General features: G+C 45.9%; 9 protein-coding genes across 9 annotated transcripts; 8 read left to right on the top strand and 1 right to left on the bottom strand.

Annotated features, from left to right (window-relative positions):
* Positions 1-53: 53 nt before the first annotated feature.
* On the top strand, positions 54-1,343 carry N7478_009422 (uncharacterized protein; the record flags this gene model as incomplete). Its single annotated transcript, XM_056925636.1, has 1 exon — positions 54-1,343. The coding sequence occupies one exon, from the start codon at positions 54-56 to the stop codon at positions 1,341-1,343; it is 1,290 nt and encodes a 429-aa protein (XP_056775006.1).
* A 1,389-nt stretch (positions 1,344-2,732) lies between these two features.
* On the bottom strand, positions 2,733-3,872 carry N7478_009421 (uncharacterized protein; the record flags this gene model as incomplete). The annotated part of the gene is made up of 2 exons (XM_056925635.1): positions 2,733-2,878; positions 2,969-3,872. 2 exons carry the CDS (start codon positions 3,870-3,872, stop codon positions 2,733-2,735), a joined length of 1,050 nt encoding a protein of 349 aa, XP_056775005.1.
* A 605-nt stretch (positions 3,873-4,477) lies between these two features.
* On the top strand, positions 4,478-5,017 carry N7478_009420 (RING finger protein; the record flags this gene model as incomplete). The annotated part of the gene is made up of 1 exon (XM_056925634.1): positions 4,478-5,017. The coding sequence occupies one exon, from the start codon at positions 4,478-4,480 to the stop codon at positions 5,015-5,017; it is 540 nt and encodes a 179-aa protein (XP_056775004.1).
* Positions 5,018-5,729: 712 nt separating this feature from the next.
* On the top strand, positions 5,730-8,525 carry N7478_009419 (ATP-dependent Clp protease ATP-binding subunit; the record flags this gene model as incomplete). Its single annotated transcript, XM_056925633.1, has 1 exon — positions 5,730-8,525. One exon carries the CDS (start codon positions 5,730-5,732, stop codon positions 8,523-8,525), a length of 2,796 nt encoding a protein of 931 aa, XP_056775003.1.
* Positions 8,526-10,335: 1,810 nt separating this feature from the next.
* On the top strand, positions 10,336-10,983 carry N7478_009418 (UDP-glucuronic acid decarboxylase 4; the record flags this gene model as incomplete). Its single annotated transcript, XM_056925632.1, has 1 exon — positions 10,336-10,983. The coding sequence occupies one exon, from the start codon at positions 10,336-10,338 to the stop codon at positions 10,981-10,983; it is 648 nt and encodes a 215-aa protein (XP_056775002.1).
* Positions 10,984-11,870: 887 nt separating this feature from the next.
* Positions 11,871-12,878, top strand: N7478_009417 (ketopantoate reductase family protein; the record flags this gene model as incomplete). Its single annotated transcript, XM_056925631.1, has 1 exon — positions 11,871-12,878. The coding sequence occupies one exon, from the start codon at positions 11,871-11,873 to the stop codon at positions 12,876-12,878; it is 1,008 nt and encodes a 335-aa protein (XP_056775001.1).
* Positions 12,879-14,421: 1,543 nt separating this feature from the next.
* Positions 14,422-16,396, top strand: N7478_009416 (uncharacterized protein; the record flags this gene model as incomplete). Its single annotated transcript, XM_056925630.1, has 6 exons — positions 14,422-14,615; positions 14,671-14,677; positions 14,733-14,893; positions 14,946-15,334; positions 15,398-15,886; positions 15,957-16,396. 6 exons carry the CDS (start codon positions 14,422-14,424, stop codon positions 16,394-16,396), a joined length of 1,680 nt encoding a protein of 559 aa, XP_056775000.1.
* A 671-nt stretch (positions 16,397-17,067) lies between these two features.
* N7478_009415 (VIT and vWA domain-containing protein) lies at positions 17,068-20,127 on the top strand (the record flags this gene model as incomplete). Its single annotated transcript, XM_056925629.1, has 1 exon — positions 17,068-20,127. The coding sequence occupies one exon, from the start codon at positions 17,068-17,070 to the stop codon at positions 20,125-20,127; it is 3,060 nt and encodes a 1,019-aa protein (XP_056774999.1).
* Positions 20,128-20,753: 626 nt separating this feature from the next.
* On the top strand, positions 20,754-26,072 carry N7478_009414 (uncharacterized protein; the record flags this gene model as incomplete). Its single annotated transcript, XM_056925628.1, has 3 exons — positions 20,754-21,339; positions 21,428-21,508; positions 21,559-26,072. 3 exons carry the CDS (start codon positions 20,754-20,756, stop codon positions 26,070-26,072), a joined length of 5,181 nt encoding a protein of 1,726 aa, XP_056774998.1.
* Between the last annotated feature and the right edge of the window lie 85 nt (positions 26,073-26,157).

Here is a 26,157-nt window from a genome sequence, read left to right as displayed (position 1 = left end):
AGGGAACTCCCAAATATCATCATCTGTGCAAGACCCAAATGGAATAAAAAATCATGCCCGTGATCAAGAAAGGTAGTGATGCGCTTCGGATAGATCTGGCTGCGCCCGAGGACTGGACGTTCGCGTCAGGGGACGCGGTGATCGGAGATGTGGTTCGCGTTTCTCCTATCGTTACTTCAAATGCCAACTTGAAAGTTTTCTTGAGAGGACGTATACAGACCAGCAGGGCAGATGTTGGTGAGGGGAACCGGCACTCAGCTGGTAATCGACACAACTACAATGCGCTTTCCCAACGCGTTGCCTCTGAACAAATTTTGCTAGCAAAGAAATACTCTATCTTTGACGGACCTTTGCATATCGCAGATGATGGAGCTCCGGTTTCCTGGTCATTTACTACGGAAATTACACCCGATCCTCCAAGAACAATGCATGGGAACTTTGACGTCTCTTATGATTATCTACCGGGCTCAACACCGTCCGTTAGAGGGTCCACTCCAAGTTCCTCAACAGCATGGATTGAATATTATCTTGAGGCCGAGCTTCGATACTTGGAGAGAAGTCAGTCTGGGCAGACTGATATTGAAAGAAAGCATACTGCTATTTATCCCATTGTTCTAAGACATCGGCCTTTGCAAGAGTTTGATGAATTCGGAATTGATCAGGAAACATTTAAGAGACAAATTCGAGGTCATCGCTTATTACCAGAAGTGGGACTTTCTACCAATCTCTCGATGAAGCAAAGGGCGCAACAGCGGTTTGGTTCGTCTAAAGTACCCGAGTACCACTTCCAGGTTGAAGTGTACACCCCCAAAATCATACAACTTAACAATCCATCTATATTGCCTCTCAATATGGTCATTATTCAAGGGGATGAAACAAGCGATGAGATTAAAAATGTGCCAAGAAAAGCTTGGATCACCACCGTCAAACTTTTTCTTGATACATTTATCATCGTTAAGCAACATGGGGCCTCACTGGGTGCTGAATACAGCAAGCCCACGAATTCTGCGACTTCGTTTCCATCGAAAGCCGCAGGGAATACATCTATCTCTCAAGACTTACATCTAGACAGTGTCATTAAAGAACTAGGTGCTTTCCCATTGGAGATAACTGTTGGAGAAGGGACTGTCGATCTGGGAAGTCTTCTCCAATTAGTGTTGTACCAGGATGGGCTGAGTATGGGAGGCAGACGTCTTCAAAAGGTGTCCACAATAACACCTAGTCTTGATGTATATAACGTTCGGTACTTGAACTGGCTACGCGTTGAGGTATCAGTTACAGTGGCAGATGAGAAGTTCGTGCTGAACACAAGATCCCCTGTGAAGATACTAGCAGCAGATTGATCTGAGTGGCTCAGGGTTCAAATTAACGTCCCACGAAGTCTTCATCCTGAGAGAAGCTTGGGCCTTTATTTATTCAATCGTTTAAGCAGTTGGTAGTACGCCCAGGAGAATGTAACATGGAGGCCACGAAGACCGATGTAGTTCAACACACCGTTACATTGTTTCCCCAAGCTGTGACACTAGGAGTAGCTTAATTTTGATAGCATCTACGAGCTTGATAAAGCTGATGCTAAGGTCTTATCCTTGGATTTGGGGATTTGGTCTCAGGAGATTTAGTTCAGCAATTGAACATAGTGCACCCCAGACAATATCACTTAACTCGCCATGACTATACTCGAGACAGCGAGGCTGTTAACGCCGTCACTATTCATATGCGGTGAGATAGGACTGAGCATCTGCAATGAAGTCAAAACAATTAACTTTAAAGAGCTGTTCGTGCCGATCTTAGTTTTGAGTTTCTGACCAGCTTCTTAGCCCTCTTCTTCACCTTGTATGATACGGGAACCATCGCAAATCCAGTTGCCACAAGACAGCCACAGTCTAACCCTGCAATATTTGTACTATCTGAGAGGCAATCATGCCCTGCACCTGTAAGAAACCGTTGCTTTTGCCTCTTAACCATGATATTCTGCCGATTTTTCTAGTGCACTTCAAATACTACCTGTATTTCTTCAGGATCTCGCCTTGGATGTTGTCCCAATGCCTTTGCATGCCCACCACTACTAAGCTCGACGGGGCCTAAATTATGTGTAAGACTACTATATTTGAATTGTTCAAAGTATATTGCTTCTAATAGGACTGCTGCAGTGCACTATACCTTGCATACTGGGTATTTGCGCTTTAGGGGGCGATGTCAATACAACCACCACAACGCGATTTCGACAGTAGCGCCGAGCCCATATTCTGTTGATTTTGAGCTTTACATTTCAAAAAAAAGGAAAGAAAAAAGTAATGACAGTCTGTTTCATATTATTAGCAATATATAAGCACCATCTAAAAATCTTATCAAGAGTCTCGTTGGGTAGGTATCTGAATTCATATTGCCACTACATATTGAAGAGGGGAATCCTGCCTGTACTATCATAAATGTGCACAGAAAAACACCCATCAAAACATCTATATCGTTTCCGGTTGACGCGGCAGAATACTGTATGGTGGAAAAAGACCCAAAGGAGTGTAAGAAATGCGTGATTCGAAGCTATTCACAACACGAAGTTATATAACATAAGTTGTGGCTGCTTCAAGTTCAAGACTCATGCAAGCAGCCCGTTATTACAATTGAAAGGTCTAGTAATAAATCAATCAACAAGAATCCAAATGACTCTCCGATAGAAAAGAGAAAACAAACTTGGAACAATGAGAGCAAAAAAAGAGATTGACAATGTTTCATTACGAATCTTCGTCAGTACCATAATCACTCTCCGAAGATAAACACTGAAAAATAAATTGATACATCGAAGACTCTTCTATTGCATCGTCAATTTGTGAGATCATATCTCCAATTAGAGGCGACTCTTCAGAAGTATTTTTTGAAACTATTCTTGTATGGGCTGGATATATCACATGATTGTCTCTATAAAGGTCAGTCAGCTTGTTGGCCTCTGTATACTGGGATTGGCTATTACACAGAATCTCAACGCCACGAGAGTAGTGTGATCCCGAGGTCCGAGGAAATGATGAAACAGCCCATTCGATATCGCTGCTCGGAGTTGGCTGTGCAATATTGCGTTCGGGGACAGGATGCTCATTAGTAGTTAGTCTCGAGAAACCAGGCACAGGATCGACCGTATCTTCCTGTCGAAATCGTAGACCACCATGCACGTCATTTGAAGCCTTTGTACACGCTTTTCTAGCTTCTTTTAGCCCATATGCGTAGTTAGAAGCAAGGCTAATTATAGCCTCAGCTTTGTCAATGTCGTAGCGACGAATGCATTCATCAACAAATGACATGAGCCGGCGTGGCTTATGTCTTTTATCAGTGCGTGTACGGCTAATTAAAGCCGTTCGAAGGTTACCAATCGCATTCTCATCCGCCGCGACTCTGGATAGCATGCACGCCGCACACGCGTTGATTTGGTATTCCCAAGCGCCATATTGAGCGACAAGGCCGGACGGAGCAGGCCTAGTCCACATGCCTTTAAGTCCTCGTAACTTGACTAGGAGATCAGCCTCTGGAGAGTGAACATGTTCTGGGTAATGATCGAAGGGGCGGAAACATGTCGTCACTTCTCGATGAACTAGTCTCAGAGCATCTTGAAGGACATCTGCGTTCATTGGTTTATGTAGTTCGCATAGGCCACTGGGCTTGATTCCAAGTCCTGAAAGTGATAAACGCTTATACCGAAGCCGTTTTGGTAGATCTTGGATAAGTTTCTGTGCCTGTGCGATAGAGTGAAGATTGATTGTCGCGTTTAGATGTAAGATTTCGGTAAGAGCCTCCATTTCAGTTCGATTCAAATCTCCTAATAACTTGGGATAGGTATCAGTCGAACCCTGGCTGGACCTCTTGGCGCGTGAATTACTTTCCATATTGCTACTGTGAACGGTAAGACGCGAAGCAAAGTTCGTACTGGTAGTGGGCAATGTTGAGTGGCACCTCACAATGTATTAAATAATGCAGATAGCGTGGGATTTATAAGTTTAGAGGCGCATGTCTCTATTTTTATACTGAGACTTTGTATTGTATTCTCGTCTTTTAAACCTTGGACCTCAACAAAGGAGCGGGAGCGGCAAGCTGTAACGGAAGTCATAGTGACTAAAATAATCTATTATTTGTTCCTACAAAAGTCTTTTTTGGATGGACTGTTTGAATGGTCTTTGTGGCTGAAGGGGGTCTCGATATTATTAGAAGTTGGCTAAAGGACAAACTTTTGAATAGAAATGTGCATTGTTTTGAAAGAGAAACAAGGAGAGAATCAAAATAACTGAGACATAGTAACAAAGAGTCAGCATTGAATGTCAAACGCACAATTCATTTGTGTTTTCCCAAGGTGTCGTTATTTAAGTCGACGAGTAGCCTCCAGTTTGCAGTGACCACAACCTTCAGCAATGATAAACTTCCTAAACCATTAAGTTGGATCATCCAACTAGACCTCAATCTCCTCAACATTGAGCCTAGGTGAGTCTAAACCAGCATGTCCCAAGCTAACGACGATTGGGAGGTGCCCACCTCGGGGAATATGCGTGCACTTTCAGATTTTGGAGAACTTTCGGATGAGGAGCTTGTGGAGTTAGCTGAAAGGGAGACTGATAGTGGTTTGAGAATGTATTATTTACGTATGCTGCTCCGATCTCGAGGCCTTGACGGTATATTAAACGAACGACTTGAACAACTGACCGCGGAAGGAGAGCAAGGTGAAGATGATAATGAATTCGAAGTGAGTTTCGGTATTTTGCCCCGTACCGCCGTTAACCAACAGATGATCGACTCGAGTGTGGAATGCCCTATTTGTCTTTGCCCCCCGGAACTTGGTGCATGTGTCTCTACTCTTCAGTGTGGACACCTGTTTGATACTACTTGCATTGTTCGATGGCTAACACAGCATGATACCTGCCCCCTTTGCCGACAGAGCGCATTACTCATGACGACAATCCAATTTAATAGGGGACTTGGCGAAGGTAATGAATTCCCAAGCGATGGACACGTGCAAGAGCGACATGTTCGCTGGGCATAGCTATAGGTAGATGATCAGCTGGATGAGGAAAGTCTGATCGCATGAAAAAAATATTTAGCATACATTGAATCTCTTTATTTGAAAGAAAGAAAGTTTGTCTTCGGGTAGTAGCATAGCGCCATGGCCAAAGCACAAGACCTGCACTGCCCATTGCAGTGAGCAAATGTGAATGCTAAAGAGCATAGAAACTGCGCAGAGAGATCAATAGAAAACAAAAGAATAGAAACTATAAAGCATTTCTAGTATGACCGTTTCTCTAAAGTAGTGAAAATCTCCTCCTGTACACTGCATATCCAGGTGACCTTATAGATAGCCAGAGTAAACAGCATTCCTAAAGAGGAAGTGATGGACGGTGCCAAAGGTGGAAGACCCACCTATGAACCCTATTAGCCAATTGGATCACTAGAACCTCGGAAACTAGCTGGAGGCCCTCACGTGTTCTGGATATCAGGTGATCCTTCTGGTAGTTTCCGGGAGGCGGTGGAAGTTGCTAGTGGCGTCATGACTGTGGCAGCAGCGTCTAGCCAAGTGGGCTGCCCAAGTATATTAAACTTGCATCATAGACACACTTTGACCCATTCTCACTTCCAACTTCCCACATTCCCACATTCCCACATTTCATCAGATCGATACTCTCATCTGCCTACGAAGATTTAACCACAATCGATTACCTTAACTACCGACTGTTCCAACCTACAATCTACCGTTCACCATGAACGGCGCCCAATTCACAGACCGGGCCAACAAGGCCTTGCTGGATTCCAGCGCTTTGGCCGAGCAATACGCTCACTCCCAAATCATCCCCCTTCACTTAGCGGTCGCACTCCTCAACCCCTCCCAGGATGATGCCGACGAACAGCAGCCGGCTGGACACTCTTCCCACGATTCTGCCTCCGCGCCACTATTCCGTCAGGTGGTAGAGAAAGCTCACGGTGACCCTCAACTACTCGATCGATCATTGATGAAGTTGTTGGTCCGCATGCCGAGTCAAGATCCTCCCCCCGAAACCGTTAGCGTCTCCCCAGCATTGGCAAAGGTTATTCGGTCAGCAACCGATTTATCCAAGACACAAAAGGATAGCTTCGTTGCTGTTGATCACCTGATTCAAGCTACATCACAAGATTCTCAGGTGCAGCGTGCCCTCGCCGATGCCAACATCCCTAATGTCAAGTTAATCGACACTGCAGTGCAGCAAATTCGGGGCACCAAGCGCGTAGACTCGAAAACTGCAGACTCCGAGAGCGAAAATGAGAACTTGAAGAAATTCACCATCGACATGACCTCGCTAGCACGCGAAGGCAAGATTGATCCTGTCATCGGTCGTGAGGAAGAAATTCGCCGTGTCATTCGTATCCTGAGCCGTCGCACTAAGAACAACCCCGTCCTCATCGGTGAACCTGGTGTGGGTAAGACTACAATTGTTGAGGGTCTTGCTCGCCGTATCGTCAATGCAGACATCCCTGCCAACCTTGCACAATGCCGGCTACTCTCCCTTGATGTCGGATCCCTGGTTGCGGGCAGCAAGTTCCGCGGTGAGTTCGAGGAACGCATGAAGGGTGTGCTCAAAGAAATCGAGGACTCTAAGGACACTATCGTTCTCTTCGTCGACGAGATCCACCTCCTCATGGGTGCCGGGTCTAGCGGTGAGGGTGGCATGGATGCGGCGAACCTTCTCAAGCCTATGTTGGCTCGCGGCCAACTCCACTGTATTGGTGCTACGACACTGACCGAATACCGCAAGTATATCGAGAAGGACCAAGCCTTTGAACGACGATTCCAGCAAGTTCTCGTTAAAGAGCCTTCGATTCCAGAGACCGTTTCCATCCTCCGTGGCCTGAAAGAGAAATATGAAGTCCACCATGGCGTAAACATTCTCGATGGTGCTATTGTTAGTGCCGCGACTCTTGCTTCACGATACTTGACAGGACGTCGTCTTCCTGATTCTGCTGTTGATTTGATCGACGAGGCGGCTGCTGCTGTTCGTGTAACCCGCGAGTCCGAACCGGAAGAACTGGACACGCTTGAACGTAAGCATCGTCAGCTCCAGATCGAAATTAATGCCTTGGAGCGCGAGAAAGACGAAGCATCCAAAACCCGGCTTGAAGCTGCCAAACAAGAAGCCGCCAATGTCTCTGAGGAGCTTCGTCCCATGCGAGAGAAGTATGAGAGCGAAAAACAACGGAGCAAGGAGGTTCAAGATGCGAAGATCAAGCTCGACTCCCTCAAGGTCAAGCGTGACGAGGCAGAGCGCATGGGTGACACCATGACCGCTGCCGATCTTGAATACTACGCTATCCCCGAAACCAAGCAACTGATCGACCGACTTGAAGCGGATCGCGCGAAGGCCGATGCTGAGCGCCGTGCTACCCAAGGCGAAGCTGGTGAGGCTTTACTTGCTGATGCTGTTGGCCCTGACCAGATCAACGAAATTGTTGCACGATGGACTGGAATCCCCGTTACTCGACTCAAGACAACGGAGAAAGACAAGTTGCTCAACATGGAAAAGTACCTAGGTAAACTCGTCATTGGTCAAAAGGAAGCCGTTGTTTCTGTTTCAAACGCTATCCGGCTTCAACGTTCCGGTCTCAGCAACCCGAATTCACCCCCCAGTTTCCTCTTTTGTGGTCCTTCGGGTACCGGTAAGACCTTACTTACCAAGGCCCTCGCTGAATTCCTCTTCGACGACCCCAAATCGATGATCCGGTTCGATATGTCTGAATACCAGGAGCGTCACTCTCTGAGCCGAATGATTGGTGCTCCCCCAGGCTATGTCGGCCACGACGCTGGCGGTCAGCTCACAGAAAGTCTCCGTCGTCGCCCCTTCTCCATCCTGTTATTTGATGAAGTCGAAAAGGCCGCGAAGGAGGTTCTCACTGTTCTACTTCAGCTTATGGATGACGGTCGTATTACCGACGGCCAAGGCCGCATCGTCGACGCGAAGAACTGTATTGTCGTTATGACCTCCAATCTGGGCGCAGAGTTTCTAGCTCGACCAACTACGAGAGATGGCCGCATCGACCCACAGACACGCGAGCTAGTTTTGGGTGCTCTACGCAACTACTTCCTGCCCGAATTCCTCAACCGTATCTCCAGCACGGTCATCTTCAACCGACTCACTAGGAAGGAGATCCGCAAGATTGTGGATCTGCGACTGGATGAAGTTCAGAAGCGACTTGAACATAACGATCGAAATGTCTTGATTCGTTGTACAGAAGAGGTCAAGGACTATCTTGGTGCTTCTGGTTACTCCCCTGCCTATGGTGCCCGTCCATTGGGCCGTATCATTGAAAAAGAGGTCCTCAACCGTCTCGCTGTTCTCATTCTTCGTGGTAGCATCAAAGATGGAGAGCAAGCTCGAGTCGTCATGATTGACGGCCGCATTGATGTTTTGCCTAACCACGAGATTGGCGAGAGCGATTCTGACTCTGACTCCGAAATGGTTGATTCCGACGATGCTCTTGCCGAAATGGAGGATGGTAGCGGTGACATGGATCTGTATGACGAGTAAACAGATCTATATCCGCCCTCCAAATGTATATTTTCCTCGAGTGCTGAACAGTGGCACTCACGATCAGACATGAAGTTGACGAAGCGTTTTCTGTTATTTTAACCTTTCTTGTTTTTCAATTTATGATGGGGTTGGTGTTTAAATGAATTTAATATCGTTACATTTATCAAGCTGTTGAACCTCATTGTCGACTTTTATTTATTAATTCAAAGATAGTATAGTTTTCTCTCAACAATTAAACACTCTAGATGAATATAATTAGACTCCACTGTAGATTCGTAATTACTAGTCCACCTTAGAGCTATTCGCAGTAGTACTAAACGAGCCCTACACTGTGATTTCTGTGTCCCGGAAATAAAAGCCCCCTACTCGTTTCACCTTTTGTATGTCCTCGTCCTCAATCAAAACTCCACTATCTACAACATGCTTCCTGAAAGCAATAAGCCAATCTCTTCGATTGTGATTCTCTAGGTCAGCTTCCGCTCTCCAGCTAAAACAGGAAGAACCCATTAGAACAAGCTCATCCAAGGCTAGGAATATTAATCGACTTGCCTTTCCAACAGGTGGAAAGTTGAGGTTTCTTTCCCGTTGTCTATTTCTTTCTTCTCCATCACTTCATACCTCAGACAGTGGGGCTCTGCTTCCCGAACTTTGTTCGACAGATTGCATAACATTTCTCGAACCTTGTAGGGAATCAGATCAATAGCCCACGATAATATCCGGCGTGCTCTTACTATGTTTTCTTTCCCGGGATTTGGACGCAGCGTGCACCACAGTGTGACACTTTGAAGAGCCATAGTGTATATGGACCACCGGTTTTAGCAAATGTGTATATTGAAAAAGGCCACTTTCTAAATAAAAGCAGATTCTTCGTGATTCTTTAACTCTAGGAAACTTTCTAGGGATGGGGTTTGCTTCTTCGAGGATGTCGCACACGAAAATTCGTTCGTGGAAGGTGATAACCGATTTGCCGGGGGATACAAGATGGGATGAAGTTATCGGGTCTCGCTTGGTTGTTTCTAAAACCAAAGGAATGTTTTCATCATTTAAACTAACCTGCTCGTCAGTGGAATATTTGTAGGATCAACGGTTCCCGAAACCCCACACGCTCGAGCTCAAGGATTGTCGATCTGCCACCCAAATCGGTATAGAAAAAAATGCTGCCTGTTCTAGTGACCGGAGTGAGAGCCTTTCCGATATCTCTTTGATGTTATTCTTAATATATTTTGACAGCCACTGATGTCATGCAGGGTGCGGGGTTTCTGGGATCCCATCTGATACGGCTTCCATTGGAAAGAAAGTATCGTGTGATTACTATTGATTCACTATGGATCAGCTCTCTGGATTCGATCGCCAATATCCAGGATCACCCTAATTTTAAATTTGTCAGGTATGAATTATTTTCCCAATTTTAGATCTGTTTAGCTAAAATTATCAAACAGACATGATGTGACACTCCCATTCCCGGAAATCGCCAAGAACGTGTCACAAATTTACCACTTAGCTTGCCCAGCAAGTCCTAAGCATTTCGTAAAGAACCCCATAGATATCTTGAATACATGCTTCCATGGTACGAAAAATGTTCTTGATTTCGCAGTGAAATGCAATGCTCCCGTGTTGTTGGCGAGTACATCAGGTATACTTCTGACTTTGATTTTGTGTCTCACGCCCTCCCTGCCGTATCGTATAGTATTTCCTAAAGGTCTATGGCGACCCGCTCGTATGCCCCCAAACAGAGAGCTACTATGGAAATGCGAATCCATTTGGACCAAGATCTTGCTATGATGAAGGAAAGCGGGTTGCCGAGGCAATGGCGTATGCCTATCGTCTCGAACATAATCTCGATATCCGCATCGGTCGCATATTCAATGCTTATGGCCCCGGAATGCTCCCAAGTGACGGTCGGGTCGTTCCTAATTTCATATCAGCAGCCATTGAGCAGATGAATATGCAAATTGCAGGTGACGGTAATGCGAGTAGATGCTTTCAGTACGTCGGCGACTGCATTTTTGGGCTGTATAGTTTGATGCAAAGTTCATGCTTAAGCCCAGTCAACATTGGTTGCGATGATGAAATATCTGTAGCCGACTTAGCTCACCTAATAAATGAGATTGTGTCTCGGAAAGCTGCATCCGCGCTGGTCGATCTTCAGTTTACGAAGAAGAGCGAGGACGATCCTTTTAGACGCCGACCGGATATTTCTCTGGCAAAGGAAAAGCCAATGGCATCCAACGGTCGGCTTGAAGGATGGCCTGGAGATGACTGTGGATTGGTTTTTAGCGTTTTTAGCAGCAATATAGGTGTCGTCAAGGTTGACAACACGCATATGCATATCTTCATTAGTTCAGGAATAGTCCAATTGATTATTCGTTTACTTGACTCTCAGACGTGCTTGATTTCAACTCCAATACATACATCAAGCATTTTCGTGTCAAAAGCCAACAATGGTGGGTGTTGAAATTTTGGTATTGTCGTATGAATACACTCTTGTATTCTGATTACCTTCGCCAGATGCGAGGTTATTGACATCGTTTAGCTGACACTCTCAACATTTGAAATACAGTGCCTTGATCCCTGGCGCTCATTTCCAAATGAAAAGAGAAGGAATGAGACAATTCCAAGCGATATCCGGGTTGTGTAGCGACACGTGAATGCTCTTATACTGGAATCCGACTCGTTTAACCGGGCGTTTGCATGACAGGCTGTCGGCAAGGTTGCATGTGTACTTCCCAAATGTCTCATTTCCGTGGAGTTTTCTTCTCTTCTCTTTCTCTTCTCTTTTCCGACAATCTACTATAATTTGTGTGCCGGAGGTAGTGCTGAATGAAATAGGCTCTTGAATCCACGATTTGAAATTTTGCTCATTCTAGGCAGTTTGGCCGAGCGGTCTAAGGCGATTGACTGTGTGTTTTAACCCAAAAATCTAAAATCGTAACCAATCACTAATTTCATTTCTAGCGAAATCAATTCTCTTCGGAGGCGTCGGTTCAAATCCGACAGCTGTCGATTTTCTTTTTTCCTCTATTCGGTAGCCGGCATGAGTACCAAGTTGCAGCTCAGAGCTACTCAGAATTTTGGCTAATTGCAGCGTTGGCCTTAGGATGGGTTTGTTTTTGCGTCATTCGGCCACTATTATATGTGATACAGGAACGTTGAGTGATAAAACCCCCCACTTCTTCGGTGTTTTTATTGCTTCCCGAGGTGCCCACCCTAACTTGAACAGAATATGAGTCAAAGTGTCGATATGAACCAAAATCTTGACAGTATACTTCTTTTTTGAGTGAACATTATTCCTATACCTTCCACTTCCCGGGATTCGATATATATCCTCTAGAGCTAGATAGCATGTCGGTCTCAACACCCAACATTCTTCTCTATGGCGCCGGCAGCATCGGCGGCGTCTATCTGTACCAGCTTCTTCAAGCCGGCTGCACCGTGACAGCCGTCTGTCGGTCCAATTATGACGTGGTAAAATCATGTGGCTTCGCACTATCGTCTGTCAGATTTGGTGAAGTGACCTACCGTCCAACCGCTGTGGTGAGAGACATCTCCGAATGCAGCGGTGACTCATTTGACTTTGTTCTGGTCTGTACGAAATCTTTTCCAGGCAGCAACCCGTCCCTGCCTGAACAGCTCAGGCCTGTTCTAGATGGCAGACCACAGACAACAATTGTCCTGGCGCAGAATGGAATTATGATTGAAGAGGAAGTCGCGGTCGCGTTTCCACAGAATCCGATCCTAAGTGGTGTTATCTACTGCCCCGCGGTGCAGACTGGACCTGGGACAATCGAGTATTCTGAAATGCTCAATTTATTCGAACTAGGCACATACCCTTCAAATGCACCGGAGTCACACAAGAATGAGGCAAGACGCTTTGCCGATCTTATGATTAGAGGTGGTGGTGGTGCCGAGGTTCACGACGATATACAGATAGCACGCTGGTCTAAGCTACTAATGAATGCGGCGTGGAATCCTATCGGGGCTCTCACTATGAATACCGACGGGGACTTCCTACTTACCTCTGAGCCATATGCTTATGATTTGGCTTGGGGAATCATGATGGAGGTTATTGAGCTGGCGAAGCGTATGGGGATCTCGGGCGTGACGACTGAGGTGGCTGAGCAGAAAATCGCACTTTCAAAGAGGAGAGCAGAGACAGGCACGGGGAGAGAGATGAGTATGCTTCAGGACGTGAGGCAAGGTCGGAGTATTGAGGTTGAAGCAATCCTTGGCAATGCACTGAGAGCTGGGAAGCAAAAGGGTGTATCCATGCCCCGCTTGGAAACGATCTATGCCCTAGCAAAGGCCCGATGCTCAGCTATAGAGAAAGAGCGCTCCAAAGGGTCCACATGATGTCTGTAATTAGAAACTCTCCATAGATTATCACCATGTCTATAGTCTTTTGGTCTATGTCGCCGCACGTAGCAGTTGGCCACAACTGCATTACCCGTATTTTCAAGGTTCTAACATAAAATCTTATGGTTGACACAAACAAAGCAAGAACTTGACATCCGTATCTCCCGATTTCTCACTCATTTAATCAATATCGTATATCAAAATACGTTGTCTCACTTCAACTTCAAGTTGACGCTCCATTCCAAAGTTTGGGGAGGTTGACAGCCTGAGGCATCAATATTTCTCCAGCAACAGCAACGCTTTTGTAAGAGATTTTGTTCCAAAGTGTGATCGAGCATCTCAGAATCAGTTCTCCCAAAATACAATTTGAATTACCAAATATTTTAGTTCAACAATAGGTCCAATAGATATCTTTCCCCAGATCATGATGTGCTAGGGGTATCGATGCTGCGAGGGCTTTGATGTGATCGACATGAATTCAACAGCAACTTTAACTTCCAAGGTTGACGAAAAACACATTTAATATATTGAGGGTGGTGTTTCCTGTTGTCATGCATTCAAATGTGTGGGGTAAAATATTCTGGGCGATTCAAGTTGGAGAAAACCTAACTCTAATAAGATAACTCACATAGGTCGAAGACTCCGAATTTCCAGAAGTATATCGCGCACTTCGATTTTAAGCCTCCATTTTCCGAGTAAAAAAGTTAGGTGAGCAATACACCAATCATGAAGTTGGTATTCCCCACCATCCCGTATCTTACCAGGAATGCCTAGAATCTGTCAGCTGTAAAGTCTCCAGTTTGGGTGGAACCTACCGAAGGCTGTAGCGGGTGTTGGTCAAAACGCCCTGAGCGCCCGACGGCTACCCAGGGCTAGATTCGGGACGAAGTTCCCATCGAATCGAAATCTTCTCTCCAATCTTGCCGTTTGAAGGAAAATGGAGGGTTTCGCAGAACGTGGTTTACCGGGGCAAATCTTCCGCAGTTTCTGTTTGTCATAACCCCGGGAAACTTGGCCCCATGTGGTTGGTGGGTCGTTCTTATCTCTCCAGGTCTCTATCCATATCAAGACCGCGGAAATGGCCTCGGAGGTTGATATAGTCTCGATTACTTTCGCTCTTTTTTCTCTCTGACAACCAAACAAGCAATTTGCGATGAAGAGTGATCTACCGCCTGATCCGATTTGAGATGCCTCACTCTTTGCAAAAGTAGAGGAAGCCAGGCGGAATTCTCGTAAGCCACTGCCAAGGACTGCCAAGGACTGCCAAGTGCCCAGCCTATACTACCACGGCAAAACCTGCTAGCCAAGTAGATACTACATCTCATGAATCGACCTCTCCAGGATCTGTCTCCACTACTGCAAGGGCAAAAGAGGGGAGAGATAATGGTAGAGTTTGATCCTGGAATTCGCTTAGGTGCATACTGTGTGCTGGGCGGGAGAATTTAATCTGCGTTTCCCCCACAAGGTGCCCTGGGAGTTTGAGAAATTCTTTTCATCTTGCTCTGTGGTGTTATTCTCTGTCAATTTGACCTACAGCAAGATGGGTCACCCCGATGAGATTAACGCTCTCGAGGCGCAGCCGGATTACATTGACAACTCGGACAACATGAAAGAAGGTGAACAGGATGCGCCGGTTCAACTTCGTAGAGAGCTCAAGGCTCGTCACATTTCTATGATTGCGATCGGTGGTGCCATTGGTACTGGATTGATTGTTGGTACCGGAAGCGCATTGACGTGAGTTTTCTTTGGATAGAATTGATCATGAAACGTTACTGATTCAAGAATATAGAGCTGGTGTATGTTACATTTGACTTGAGTCATTTTTGACCTTTACTAATGAAACTCTATTAGCCTGGATCGTTACTTATTGCATACTGTTTTATGGGTCTCATCGTTTGGACAGTTATGTGTGGACTGGGTGAAATGGCTGCTTGGCTACCATTGTCCTCCGGCTTCACTGGTTACGCCGGCCGTTTCTGTGACCCTGCTCTTGGATTCACCCTCGGATGGTGGTAAGTGAATTCTCAAGTACCACTTGAAATTGAAAGTCTAACCACTTTATAGCTACTACCTCAAATATATCATTTTACCCCCTACGCAACTTACTGCCGCTGCCCTAGTGATTACCTATTGGCCCAAAACATCAGCAGAGAATGTTAATCCGGGCGTTTGGGTTGCAATTTTCATGGTGGTAATCATCGTGATCAATTACTTTGGTGTGAAGTTTTTCGGTGAATTGGAATTTTGGCTCTCGTCATTCAAGGTCATTATCATCTTGGGAATTATTCTGTGCTCTTTCATCTTCGCCATGGGTGGCGGCCCAGACCACGACAGGAGAGGTTTCAGATACTGGAATGAACCCGGCGCGTTCGCCACTAAATATACTGATGGTGGGCTTGGAAAGTTTCTCGCGTTTTGGTCTACGATGGTGCAGGCCACCTTTGCATTCCTTGGTAGGGACATCATGCATCTATCTTCTGTTTTTCGCCTCGTTTCTAATATTTTTCGTTTACCAGGTACCGAACTCATCGGAGTGACAGTCGGAGAAGCTCAGAACCCTCGAAAGACGATCCCTAAGGCCATCAAGCTCACCTTCTGGCGAATTCTTGTGTTCTATATCCTCAGCGTACTTTTCGTCGGTATGCTGGTCCCATACGACTCCCAAGACCTGGCTTTCGCTACTAAGGCTAAGAGCTCCGCTGCGGCCTCACCCTTCGTGGTTGCAATGAAGCAAGTCGCCGCTCTTCCCCACATTATTAACGCCTGCATTTTGGTCTTTGTTCTTTCTGCCGCCAACTCTGATCTTTACATTGCGACTCGAACTCTGTACGGTCTTGCTCGCGAGCATAAGGCCCCTAAGATCTTTGCTCGCACTAACTCAGCTGGTGTCCCGATCTATGCTTTGGCGCTATCGGCTTCCTTCTGTTTGCTCGCCTTCATGAGTGTTTCCAGTGGTTCTAAGGAGGTTTTCGGATACTTCACTGACATGGTCTCAATTTTTGGATGTATGTTCCCTTCGCTCAATATTCCCCAAAATGACTCAGGGGTTGTCGAGTTTCTAACCTTATTTCGCAGTGTTGACATGGATCTCCCTCTTGATTACTCATATCTTCTTCATTCGTGCCCGCCGCGCACAAGGTGTCGATGAGTCAACACTAGCCTACAAAGCTCCCCTTGGAATCATCGGCTCCTCTATTGCGCTCTTTTTCTGTGTACTGGTCGCATTTACCCGCAGCTTCGGTGTTTTCATCCACAACCCGGAAAAATACGGCAACTTTGACTATAAGACCTTTATCACTTCATATCTCGGAATCCCACTTTACGTCATGGCATTTACTGGGTGGAAATTCTTCAAGAGGACTGAGCTTATCAAGCCCTCCGATGCCGATATCTGGACTGGAAAGTCTGAGATTGACCGCGAAGAGGCCGAATATGAGGCCATGATGATCATCGAGAATCAGAACTTGGCTGGTTGGAAGAAGGTTTATAGAAAAAGTCTCGCGTGGCTTTTCTAGTCAGAGGTCAGGCTTTGATAGAAGAATCACGAAGACTTGGAGAGAGCTTTACATATAGATGTTATGCAATATATAAATACCACTTTCAAGATATTCGCATTATATTTGAATAAATTTAGACTTATACACGTAGAAACAACACGTTCCCAGCTTTTCGGCCTCTTGATCAACCCCCTTGGAAGATGGAGGCAGTGTCACTGTATTACTCGTATTGTATAATATTTGCAGCACAAGAGCTGGTTTTATTGTTTCAGCAATACTGCACGTACTTTTGCCCCTCATTTTGCGGCTCAAGTGGAGACGACATAGATTAATCTCCTCAAGTTTGAAGTCTTTGTGGGAGAAAAAAAGCTACAATATCTTTCTCCAAAGGTTAGAAGTCATGAGTCATGGCAGGCAGTATAACTAGTTTAAATAGAGACCGTGTTTATGTAACCATTACACTTACGGTACCCTGGACCTCAAAGAAACTGTTTACCTGTCCGGGTGACCGTTACCCGGAAATTTCCCCGATGCCTGCCTGGAGCCCCGCAAGTATTTAAATCATGTCAAAGCAATTTCTCTTCCCTCTTTTTTCCTTCATCTTCATCACAATTATACACATCGAATCATCAGGAGTATCAAAGTAACAACTCAACTGTATTCAAATTTACTTTCCATATTATTTGAAAATGTCTCTTTTCCAACCTTACACCTCGTATTCGCCGGTTCACTGTGGCTGCAAGGTGTACATCCACAACACTTGGAAATACCTGCCTCAAGTATCTCTCAACGCCCATGCAATAATTCTTTCTTCTGTATCTCGAACCACTCTCACACAGACCTTTGTCAACCCCACAGACTTCATCCTTGAGGAGGTTTCATACAAGTTCCCTCTTTATGATGGCATTAGTGTCGTTGGCTTCAAATGCCAAGTCGGTACTCGTTTGCTTCACAGCAAGGTCAAATCAAAAGAACAGGCAAACACCGATTACGAAAATGCGATCGAGAGAGAAGAGTCTGCTGCTATCATGGACCACTCAGATACACAAGGTGATATCTTCACTGTTCGTCTTGGCAATGTCCCTGCCAATGAAAAAGTGACTGTAGACATCACTTTCGTTGGCGAACTAAAGCAGGATGCACAGATGGATGGAATACGATATACTCTGCCAAGCTCGATTGCCCCTCGATATGCCAGCACATGGAATTACTCTCAAAAGAATGCACAGTCCTCTGGATTTCCCGCGACGCTAAACGGCATTTCTATCACCGCTGATATTCTCCTTGAAAAGGCGTCTGTGATTCGAGAGCTCCATTCTACTAGCCACTCTCCAAAGGTTTCTCTCGGTCGAACCTCAACTACATCATCAACCTCTACTTCATTTGAACCATCTCAGGCCTCCGCAAGCTTACGCTTACAGAAGGGTAATCAGCCATTGCTAGAGCAAGACTTTGTTCTCGTCATCAAAGCTGATAAACTTGATACCCCACGCGCCTTACTCGAATCACACCCAGATATACCCGGTCAGCGAGCCCTGATGGCTACATTAGTTCCTAAATTCAATCTTCCCAGCAACCAGCCGGAGATTATCTTCATAATTGATCGGAGTGGAAGTATGAATGACAAGATCGTGACGCTGCAAGAGGCTCTCAGAGTCTTTCTAAAATCGCTGCCTCCAGGAATTTGCTTTAACATCTGCTCCTTTGGCTCAAGTCATTCTTTTCTTTGGCCTAGGAGCAAAGTCTATGACCAGTTCAGTTTGAAGCAGGCACTGGATTTTGTGAATACTGTGAATGCAAATATGGGGGGCACTGAAATGGAGCCTGCAGTAAGGGCTACCGTTCGATCTCGCTTAGAAAACAAGGATTTGGAAGTTCTCATACTTACAGATGGTCAAATATATGACCAAGATAGTCTCTTCAACTTTGTTAGAGAATCATCGTCCAGCAAAAACACGCGATTCTTCTCTCTTGGTATTGGCTCCGCAGTCTCACATTCGTTGATTGAAGGTGTTGCTCGCGCTGGTCAAGGCTTTTCTCAATCAGTGATTCAAAATCAGGACCTTGATCGTTGTGTCGTTAGAATGCTCAAGGGAGCCCTTACTCCCCATATTTACGACTACAAGCTTGAGGTCGACTATGAGCACACGCTCGTTAGTGACTTCGAAATTGTAAGCGACACCGAGAATTTCATGTCAGATACAGAGACAGAGGTCCAAAGTCCCCCTCGAGCTACTCCAAATCCAGCGCAGGTCATTAAGCTCTATTCTGATGACTTTGTCGAGCCTGATACAATCCTTGGAATTGAAGGACCCCAGAAAGGTGTTGATCTTCCCAATATTTCCGCACCGAAGATCATTCAAGCTCCGCATAAAATACCTCCTCTTTACCCCTTCATCAGAACGACAGTCTATCTATTGTTGGACCCCGAATCTTCCGACAAAATTCCACGGTCGCTCACATTCAGAGCTACTTCCAAACAAGGCTCTCTGTGCTTGCGTATCCCTATTACTGATATAGGCCAAGGCGAAACAATTCATCAACTTGCCTCGCGCAAAGCGGTCGTGGAACTAGAAGAACTGCACGGATGGCTGAGTGAGTCCAAGGACAAAAGTGGTAATCCATTTTCTCAACTTCATAACCAAACACAAGAGAGAATCGCTGCTCGTGAATGTCAGAGTCTGGGCATCAAGTATCAGGTTACAGGAAAATACTGTTCTTTTGTTGCTCTTGAAGGAAATACCGAAGCATCCTCGGAAGGCTTGCAGCATGGTTCCACCGAGGTGATCTACGTTGAAACAGCAAGGAAGACTAGCAATAGGCCTGTGGAGACAAAGAAAAAGCGCCGCCGAGTCGCCTCTCGTATATTTGCTCCTTGTACCTACAGATTTTGTTCAATTACTAATAACATGTCTGCAGTTTTAATGGATCGTACCATCTCCTCTCCGGCAATCTATTCCCCTCCAGCCATGCGCGCCGGGCGCGCTTCATGCGGAAGGAGTGGAATACAGCAACAGCAAATGCAGCAACAGCAGTCGCAAGGTCAGGCTGCGTATAGCGGTTTTGGCGGAGGACTCTTTGGAAACACCCGAGGTCCTGCATCTCCTTCAAGGGGGCCTACACCTTACAATGCACGTTCCAAAACCCGTTCTGGGGATTTTTTCGGTGCCGCGTCTGCTATTCCCCAAAATAACACTGGAGCTTATGCCTCTTCATGCATGCCTACTACCGCTCCTCCGCCTCCCATGGTATCTTCCGGGTGTCTATTTGGTAGTGCACCAGCATCAGGGGCACCGGCAAATGCAGTCGCCGGGAGCAGAATATCCCTGGCAAAAAGGTCTAGCGTTATCAGGGATTCCGCCTCGGAAGAGGCTTTTAAAATGAGCGCTGTCGCCGCAACCCCCAAATCGATGGTCCATGCTTTGATCAACTTGCAGGAATTCGATGGAAGCTGGGTCTGGGAAGAGAATCTTTTCAATATTCTTGGGCGGGCAGTGGATGACATACGTACTAAGATCATATGCATGCTCCAGAATGATGGTATTAGAGATACAATGAATGAACGAGAAGACAACATTGTCGCTACCTTGATGGCCATGGGCTGGTTGAGACAGGAACACCCTGACACAAAGGCGACATGGGAGCTTGTCTATGAGAAGGCAGATGCGTGGGTGCAGCAAGAGATTGTGCAAGTGCAGAGTGAAATTATGAATGCTTATGGGACGGAGTTCTGGATGGAGTTTATTTGAACGCGGGATTGTAAGAAGGCGTTTGCTATTTTCCATGGTCTAACTAGATCCTAGTATTTCTGAATTCAATATGACGGCCTCCTAAACATTTGAATTGGCGCAGAATTATCTCAGTAGCACTTATATTTTCAAGACAAAATGTCAACATCAATTAAGTACATGGGATTTAATTGAACATTTCTTATTGATAGCCATATGAATGAATTGATCAAGGTAGATAGTATCCCGAGGTCGAATAGTATACTCCAGATGTCAAGTCCAGCGAACCAGTAATAAATACTAATAACAGTAGTTACGGGGGGGGGCCCATACTATCTATAATCTGGAAACCCCCTTTTTGCCTGCTTTTGGTCGGCAGAGCATCTTGAATCACGATACTAGTAGTAGCTGTAATACAATAACTTCTATTCCAACATTTTGAGGGTTTAGGAGTGGGATGTTGCCAGATTTCCAAGGTTACCAAGCTCGATCGGCCGGGCCCCCACCCCGCTAGTGTGCATGAGGCGATATTAGACCCCGCTTCGTTTTACCTTTGATGCCCAAATATTAGCTTTTTCGAATGCCCAGACATCTTGATCTTCCAAGTCCTCGTCCTAAGTCTTCGGCGCCCCCGGGGCCAAACTGAGATGGACCCCGTCAGTTTTGCCGTCGGTATTATCAGCTTGGCAGGTCTTTTCTCTACCTGCCTCGACGTCGTAGATCGATTTGGGTCCTTCAAGGAATTTGGCAATGAATCGCGCGCGTTGAATGCCCAATTCAAAGCTCAAAAGCTGCGATTAGAAAGCTGGGGTCAGGCTGCTGGTTTTCAGGGAAAATTATTGGAAAAACATAACAGGCTTCTTGACGATCGACGGATATATGCTACTGTTGAGGAGCTACTGTTGGCAATCAAGGCAGTTTGTTCCTCTGAAGATGATTCCCTTCAAGTTGATCCCTCTCTGTCTCCAACGGAGGGCAAGTCTTTCAAAGATCAAGTATGGCCGAGACATGGGCGGAATGCTCCACAGGAGTCGAAGAGAGCAAAGCTTGGTTGGGCCTTACGGAATAAGGCAAAGAGAATGGCGCAGGTGAGACAATTTTCTACACTCGTAGATAATTTGCATAGCCTAGTTCCAACGGATGGAAGTCGAGGCGACCATAACTTGCATGTGTTGAGATATGGGGAATCTCAGGCTGCTCAAAGCGATCATCATCATACTACGTTCTTGTCGGGTAAGTCCTACCTGCTACATCTCTTGGTCTACTTAGTAGTAGCTCTCAATATTGGACGTGACCTGGTTTATCTCATAATGATGTGTAGACGAATTCAAGTTGCCCGATCGGAATGATTGGACTACGGATTTTGCAAGAATTCTGAACAAAATAGAGACTGATATTGAGGGTACATAATTATGGTCTTCCTAACTTCGAATTTATTACTGACCAACACAGACGAAATAAAACGTGACCTCCACCCTTGGCTACTGGCATCTTATTCACAAAATGAGCTATTTGAAATATCAGTAGCGAGGAGGCTTGACGGAACCTGCGAATGGGCGTTGACTCAGTCTTGGTTCCTTGATTGGGCTACTCCTGATTTCCCCGATCAGAGTGCAAAGGTGCTATGGATCAATGGACCCGCCGGTTTTGGAAAATCCATACTATGCGCTAAGATAATTGAGCAACTAGTCTCCACCTCTTCGTCGCCAGTTGCCAACTTCTTCTTCTCGTCGGACTTTGAAACAAGGCGAGATCCGTTTTTTGCGATGCGGGCCTGGATTTCCCAGATGATTTGTCACGATGAAGTATTCGCTTTGACGCGGCAAAGTGCTTCGGCAAGTCAAGGTCGACAGTCAACTCGTGGGGGTATTGTGCGACTTTTGAAAGAGATAGTTACCACTGTACCATCCTGCACATTCGTTATTGATGGCCTCGATGAGTGCGGATGCGTTGTTGAAGGGCGTAGGAATGGCGATAATGATTCAGTCCCTGAATTTCTGGATACTTTGATGAGCACAATATCAGGTACCCCCACACGACTCTTGATCGTTAGTAGGGATGAACCTGATATCCGCAATTCTCTCTCAGATAACATAGCTGGCATCAAACTCACTCGCCACAAGATTTCCCCTCAAGATGTACGATCTGATACAGAGATATTCTCGAGGAGTATTGTTGACAAAAAGTTGTCAAATCGAAATGAAAGTACCAAGGATGATATAACCACGAGGCTAGCTGATCACTGTAATGGGCAGTTCCTTTGGGTCAAAATGCAGGAGGAATGTCTACGCAGTGGGAAGAGTCAGAAGCAAATTGAGCAAGCGATCACCTCGACACCTCCTGGCATTGAACATACGTATGAGCGTAACTGGGTGACAATATCAGGTTTTACTGACCAAGATCGTAAAAGGACTGTTTCGCTGTTACGTTGGATAGCTTTCGCCTTGCGTCCACTTACAGTCAATGAGATTACCGGTGCATTACTCATCAATGAAGATGATGAGGGTGTTCAAAGAGACGAATTGCCAGACAGTATCGATGAGGATTATATTAATACAGAAATACTCAATCTTTGCGGTTCACTGGTTGAGATCCGAGTACCCCAAAATGAGCATCGACCTGGACTCAAAACGTTGCATCTGGCTCACTTTTCAGTCAAACAATATCTTCTCACGATTCTTCCAAATCCTGGGAAGATAATGCAATTCAATTCAACCTTTGATGCTTCAGCAGAGACAGTGCACAGTACCTTACTCGCAACCACGTGCCTTCGCTTTGTGAATAGTGAGGATTCTTGGGCAGAAGAATCCGAGGAAGATGTGAACAATACAATCATTGATTTTCGAAGCTATGCTTCTTTTTCATGGTACAAGCACGGTTCGATGGGCAATCGGACTGACAGCGAGTATCTACGACTTGTCAATAAGCTTTTTGATATGGGAAATGCCAACTGGCGTTCTTGGAAGCGTTGCTTCGATTTGAACGATGAGTTGAATGTTGAAGAGGAAGCTTTAATCGAAAAGTCTGAGCACAGCGATGTTGGGTCTGTCCATTCCATTGTATCAAATGTATCAGATAGGCCAGTCAGAGCTGCAGTATCTTCCGTCTTTCCGATATACTACGCAGCGCGGCTTGGCTTAGTGGAAATAATGGATCGGTTACTCATTGGCAACAAGCAAGGGATCAACGAGAAAGGAAAATCTGGTGAAACGCCATTGGCAGTCGTCTGTAGAATGGGAGATCTGCAAATTGCCCAGAAATTACTGGCCAACGGAGCTGATATAGAAACCGTCGATGATATTGGTGATACACCACTCAGTATCTCAGCTCTAAATGGACATCTTGAAATTGTGAAGCTACTTCTTGAGCAAGGAGCTCTTCCTCAACCTTATATCGTTGGTTTGCGGACGCCCCTTCATGGTGCGTCCTATAATGGGCACCTTGAAGTCGTGAGGCTTCTTCTTCGGAAAGGAGCCGATCCTACGCTGAACACCGTTAATCTGCTGACGCCCCTTTATTGTGCTGCTTTGAATGGTCACATTTTGATTGCTCAAACTATTCTCGACTACTGTCTTAACATTGAAACTCACACTCCGCAGGGGTGGACTCCTCTCCATGGCGCCGCGAGTAATGGACACCTTAAAATTGTGAAGCTGCTTCTTGAGAAAGGTTTCGATCCTGAATCAAGGAACATTGAGTTGTCAACGCCTCTTCATTTTGCTGCTGTGGATGGGCACCTTGAGATTGTGAAACTACTTATTGATAAAGGAGCTGATCTTCAGTCAAAAAATAAGAATTTGACCACGCCCCTTCATAACGCGGCAGAAAATGGCCATCATAAAATCGTGGAGTTACTTCTTGAGAAGGGAGCTGATCCTCAACCAAAAAATTTTCATCTGCAGACGCCGCTTCACTTTGCCGTTGCAAAGGGACACATCGAAATTGTTCATATGCTTCTCGATCGAGGTGCTGACTACACAGCTCCCAGCAAGACGGGGTGGAGACCATTTCATATCACCGCTCAAGTTGGCGTGTTGGAACTTCTTCAGCTTTTCCATGACCGCGGGGTTGATATCAATATCCCGACCCACAAAGGAGAAACTGCTCTAGAGATAGCGATCATTACAGGTCATGCTGAAATTGCCAAATTCTTGATTGAGAAGGGAGCGAACCTTGAGGCTTGTGGCCCTGATTTAGAAACACCATTGATCTGTGCTGTATTGATGGGTGACTTGGAAATTGTGCGTATACTTATTGAAAAGGGAGCCAACATAGAGCACCAGACTCGATTTCAAGTGACACCCCTCAGTTGCGCCGCTAAGAGAGGCCAAGCAGAGATAGTTCAAATGCTCGTCAATTCTGGGGCAAATATCGATACTCCGAACATGAAAGGCCAGGTACCCTTACATCTAGCCATAGTCCAGGGGCATACAGATATTGTGAGGATTCTTCTTGAGAACGGTGCAAATCACGCAGTTAGAACCAAACGGGGGTGGGCCCCAATCGGTGCAGCCTCATGGATTGGGGATACCGAGGTCATCAAAATACTACTAGAGAGCGGAGCCAATGTGGAAGCAAGAAGTACTAAGTTGAGGACTCCATTGCATCTTGCTGCACTTTCTAATAGTGTTGGGAAAACGACCCTAATCCTGGAGAAAGAACCAAATCTCAATGCCCTGGACTCTTATGGATATACACCATTGATGATTGCTATATTTTCTGGGTATTTGGAAATTGCCAAGCTTCTACTTGAAAAGGGAGCGAGCTATCAAACCGAAGATAATCTTAGGCGAACGACGGTCTTCGCAGCTTCCGAGTATAATCAGGTCGAGATACTCAAGTTACTACTGGCCCAAGAACCTCCGCCCAGCTTGACGAAGGCAGACGAGCTCGGCGCGACCCCTCTTGCTAAGGCTTCGCAAAATGGTCATTCAGAAATTGTCAAGATATTGCTTGATAATGGGGCGGATGTCTCCTTGGAAACTCCAAACCATGAGTACATGACGCCCCTTTACAGTGCTTGTCTCCACGGTCATATTGAAGTGGTTGGGATTCTAATTAGCGAAGGAGCCAATATTTCAACTGGTACTATGTATGACGAAATGCCTTTGACTGTAGCCTCGTACTACGGTGAAACGGAGATTGTCCGCTTGCTTCTTGCCAATGGGGCAGATATCAACCAGTCAACAAATTCCAGGGGGACCCCCTTGAATAACGCAATGTGTAAAGGGCATGATTCCATAGCGTTGCTTCTCGAACATGGGGCCGACCTTCATATAGCAAATACCCATGGCAGGGTACCTCTTCATACCTCTGTGCGACGTAGCAACGTGGAATCAACTGAATTGTTATTCCAACTTGGAAAACCCGACATTGAAGCTCGAGATTTAACTGGTCGAACGGCTTTATTTCATGCTACTGAATTGGGGTTCTTGGACCAATTGAAATTATTGATTTCAAAAGGTGCCTCGATAGACGCCAAAGACATTTACGGTGCCACTCCTCTCATGGCTGCTGTACGAAATGGCCACGAAGTAGTTGTACAATACCTCCTTTCTGCAGAAAATTCACCCGACACGCAGGCTAAGGATTGTTGGGGTCGAACCCTTCTGTGGTGGGCTTTTGGAAGCGAATGCGACGAGGTCGTCGAACTTGTGCGACAGCATACCGTGTCTACAAGCACTAGAGACCTAGAGAGATCCCCGACTGATCCATGCTCTCTAGTTAAGTATGACAAAGACCTTGATTGGTGCAATGTGTGCACCCGTGCCGTGACGATGAAAGAATTCCACTGGAAGTGTACTGCTTGCTTTGAGTTTTCAATTTGCTCGCAGTGTGTTGGTTTTGGGGCTGAGTGTATGGATCCTTCGCATACTTGGGATATGAAAGATCGTGACATTCAGACTGACACTGAGTCCGAAGCTGATGAGTCTGAATCTGAGAAACCCGAGGATGACTTGATTTGATACGAAAAAGACATCTACCTTATCGTACATACAATTACTACGTGTTGCTCTTGTAGATGGATAGTGGGGCTGGTCCTCATGACAT

The sequence above is a fragment of the Penicillium angulare genome (genome assembly GCF_028827245.1).
Source record: "Penicillium angulare strain IBT 27051 chromosome Unknown utg000007l_segment0_segment0, whole genome shotgun sequence".
Taxonomy (NCBI): Eukaryota; Fungi; Ascomycota; class Eurotiomycetes; order Eurotiales; family Aspergillaceae; genus Penicillium; species Penicillium angulare.
The sequence above is the reverse complement of the archived record's forward strand: the minus strand, read 5'-3'. Positions and strand labels throughout refer to the sequence as shown.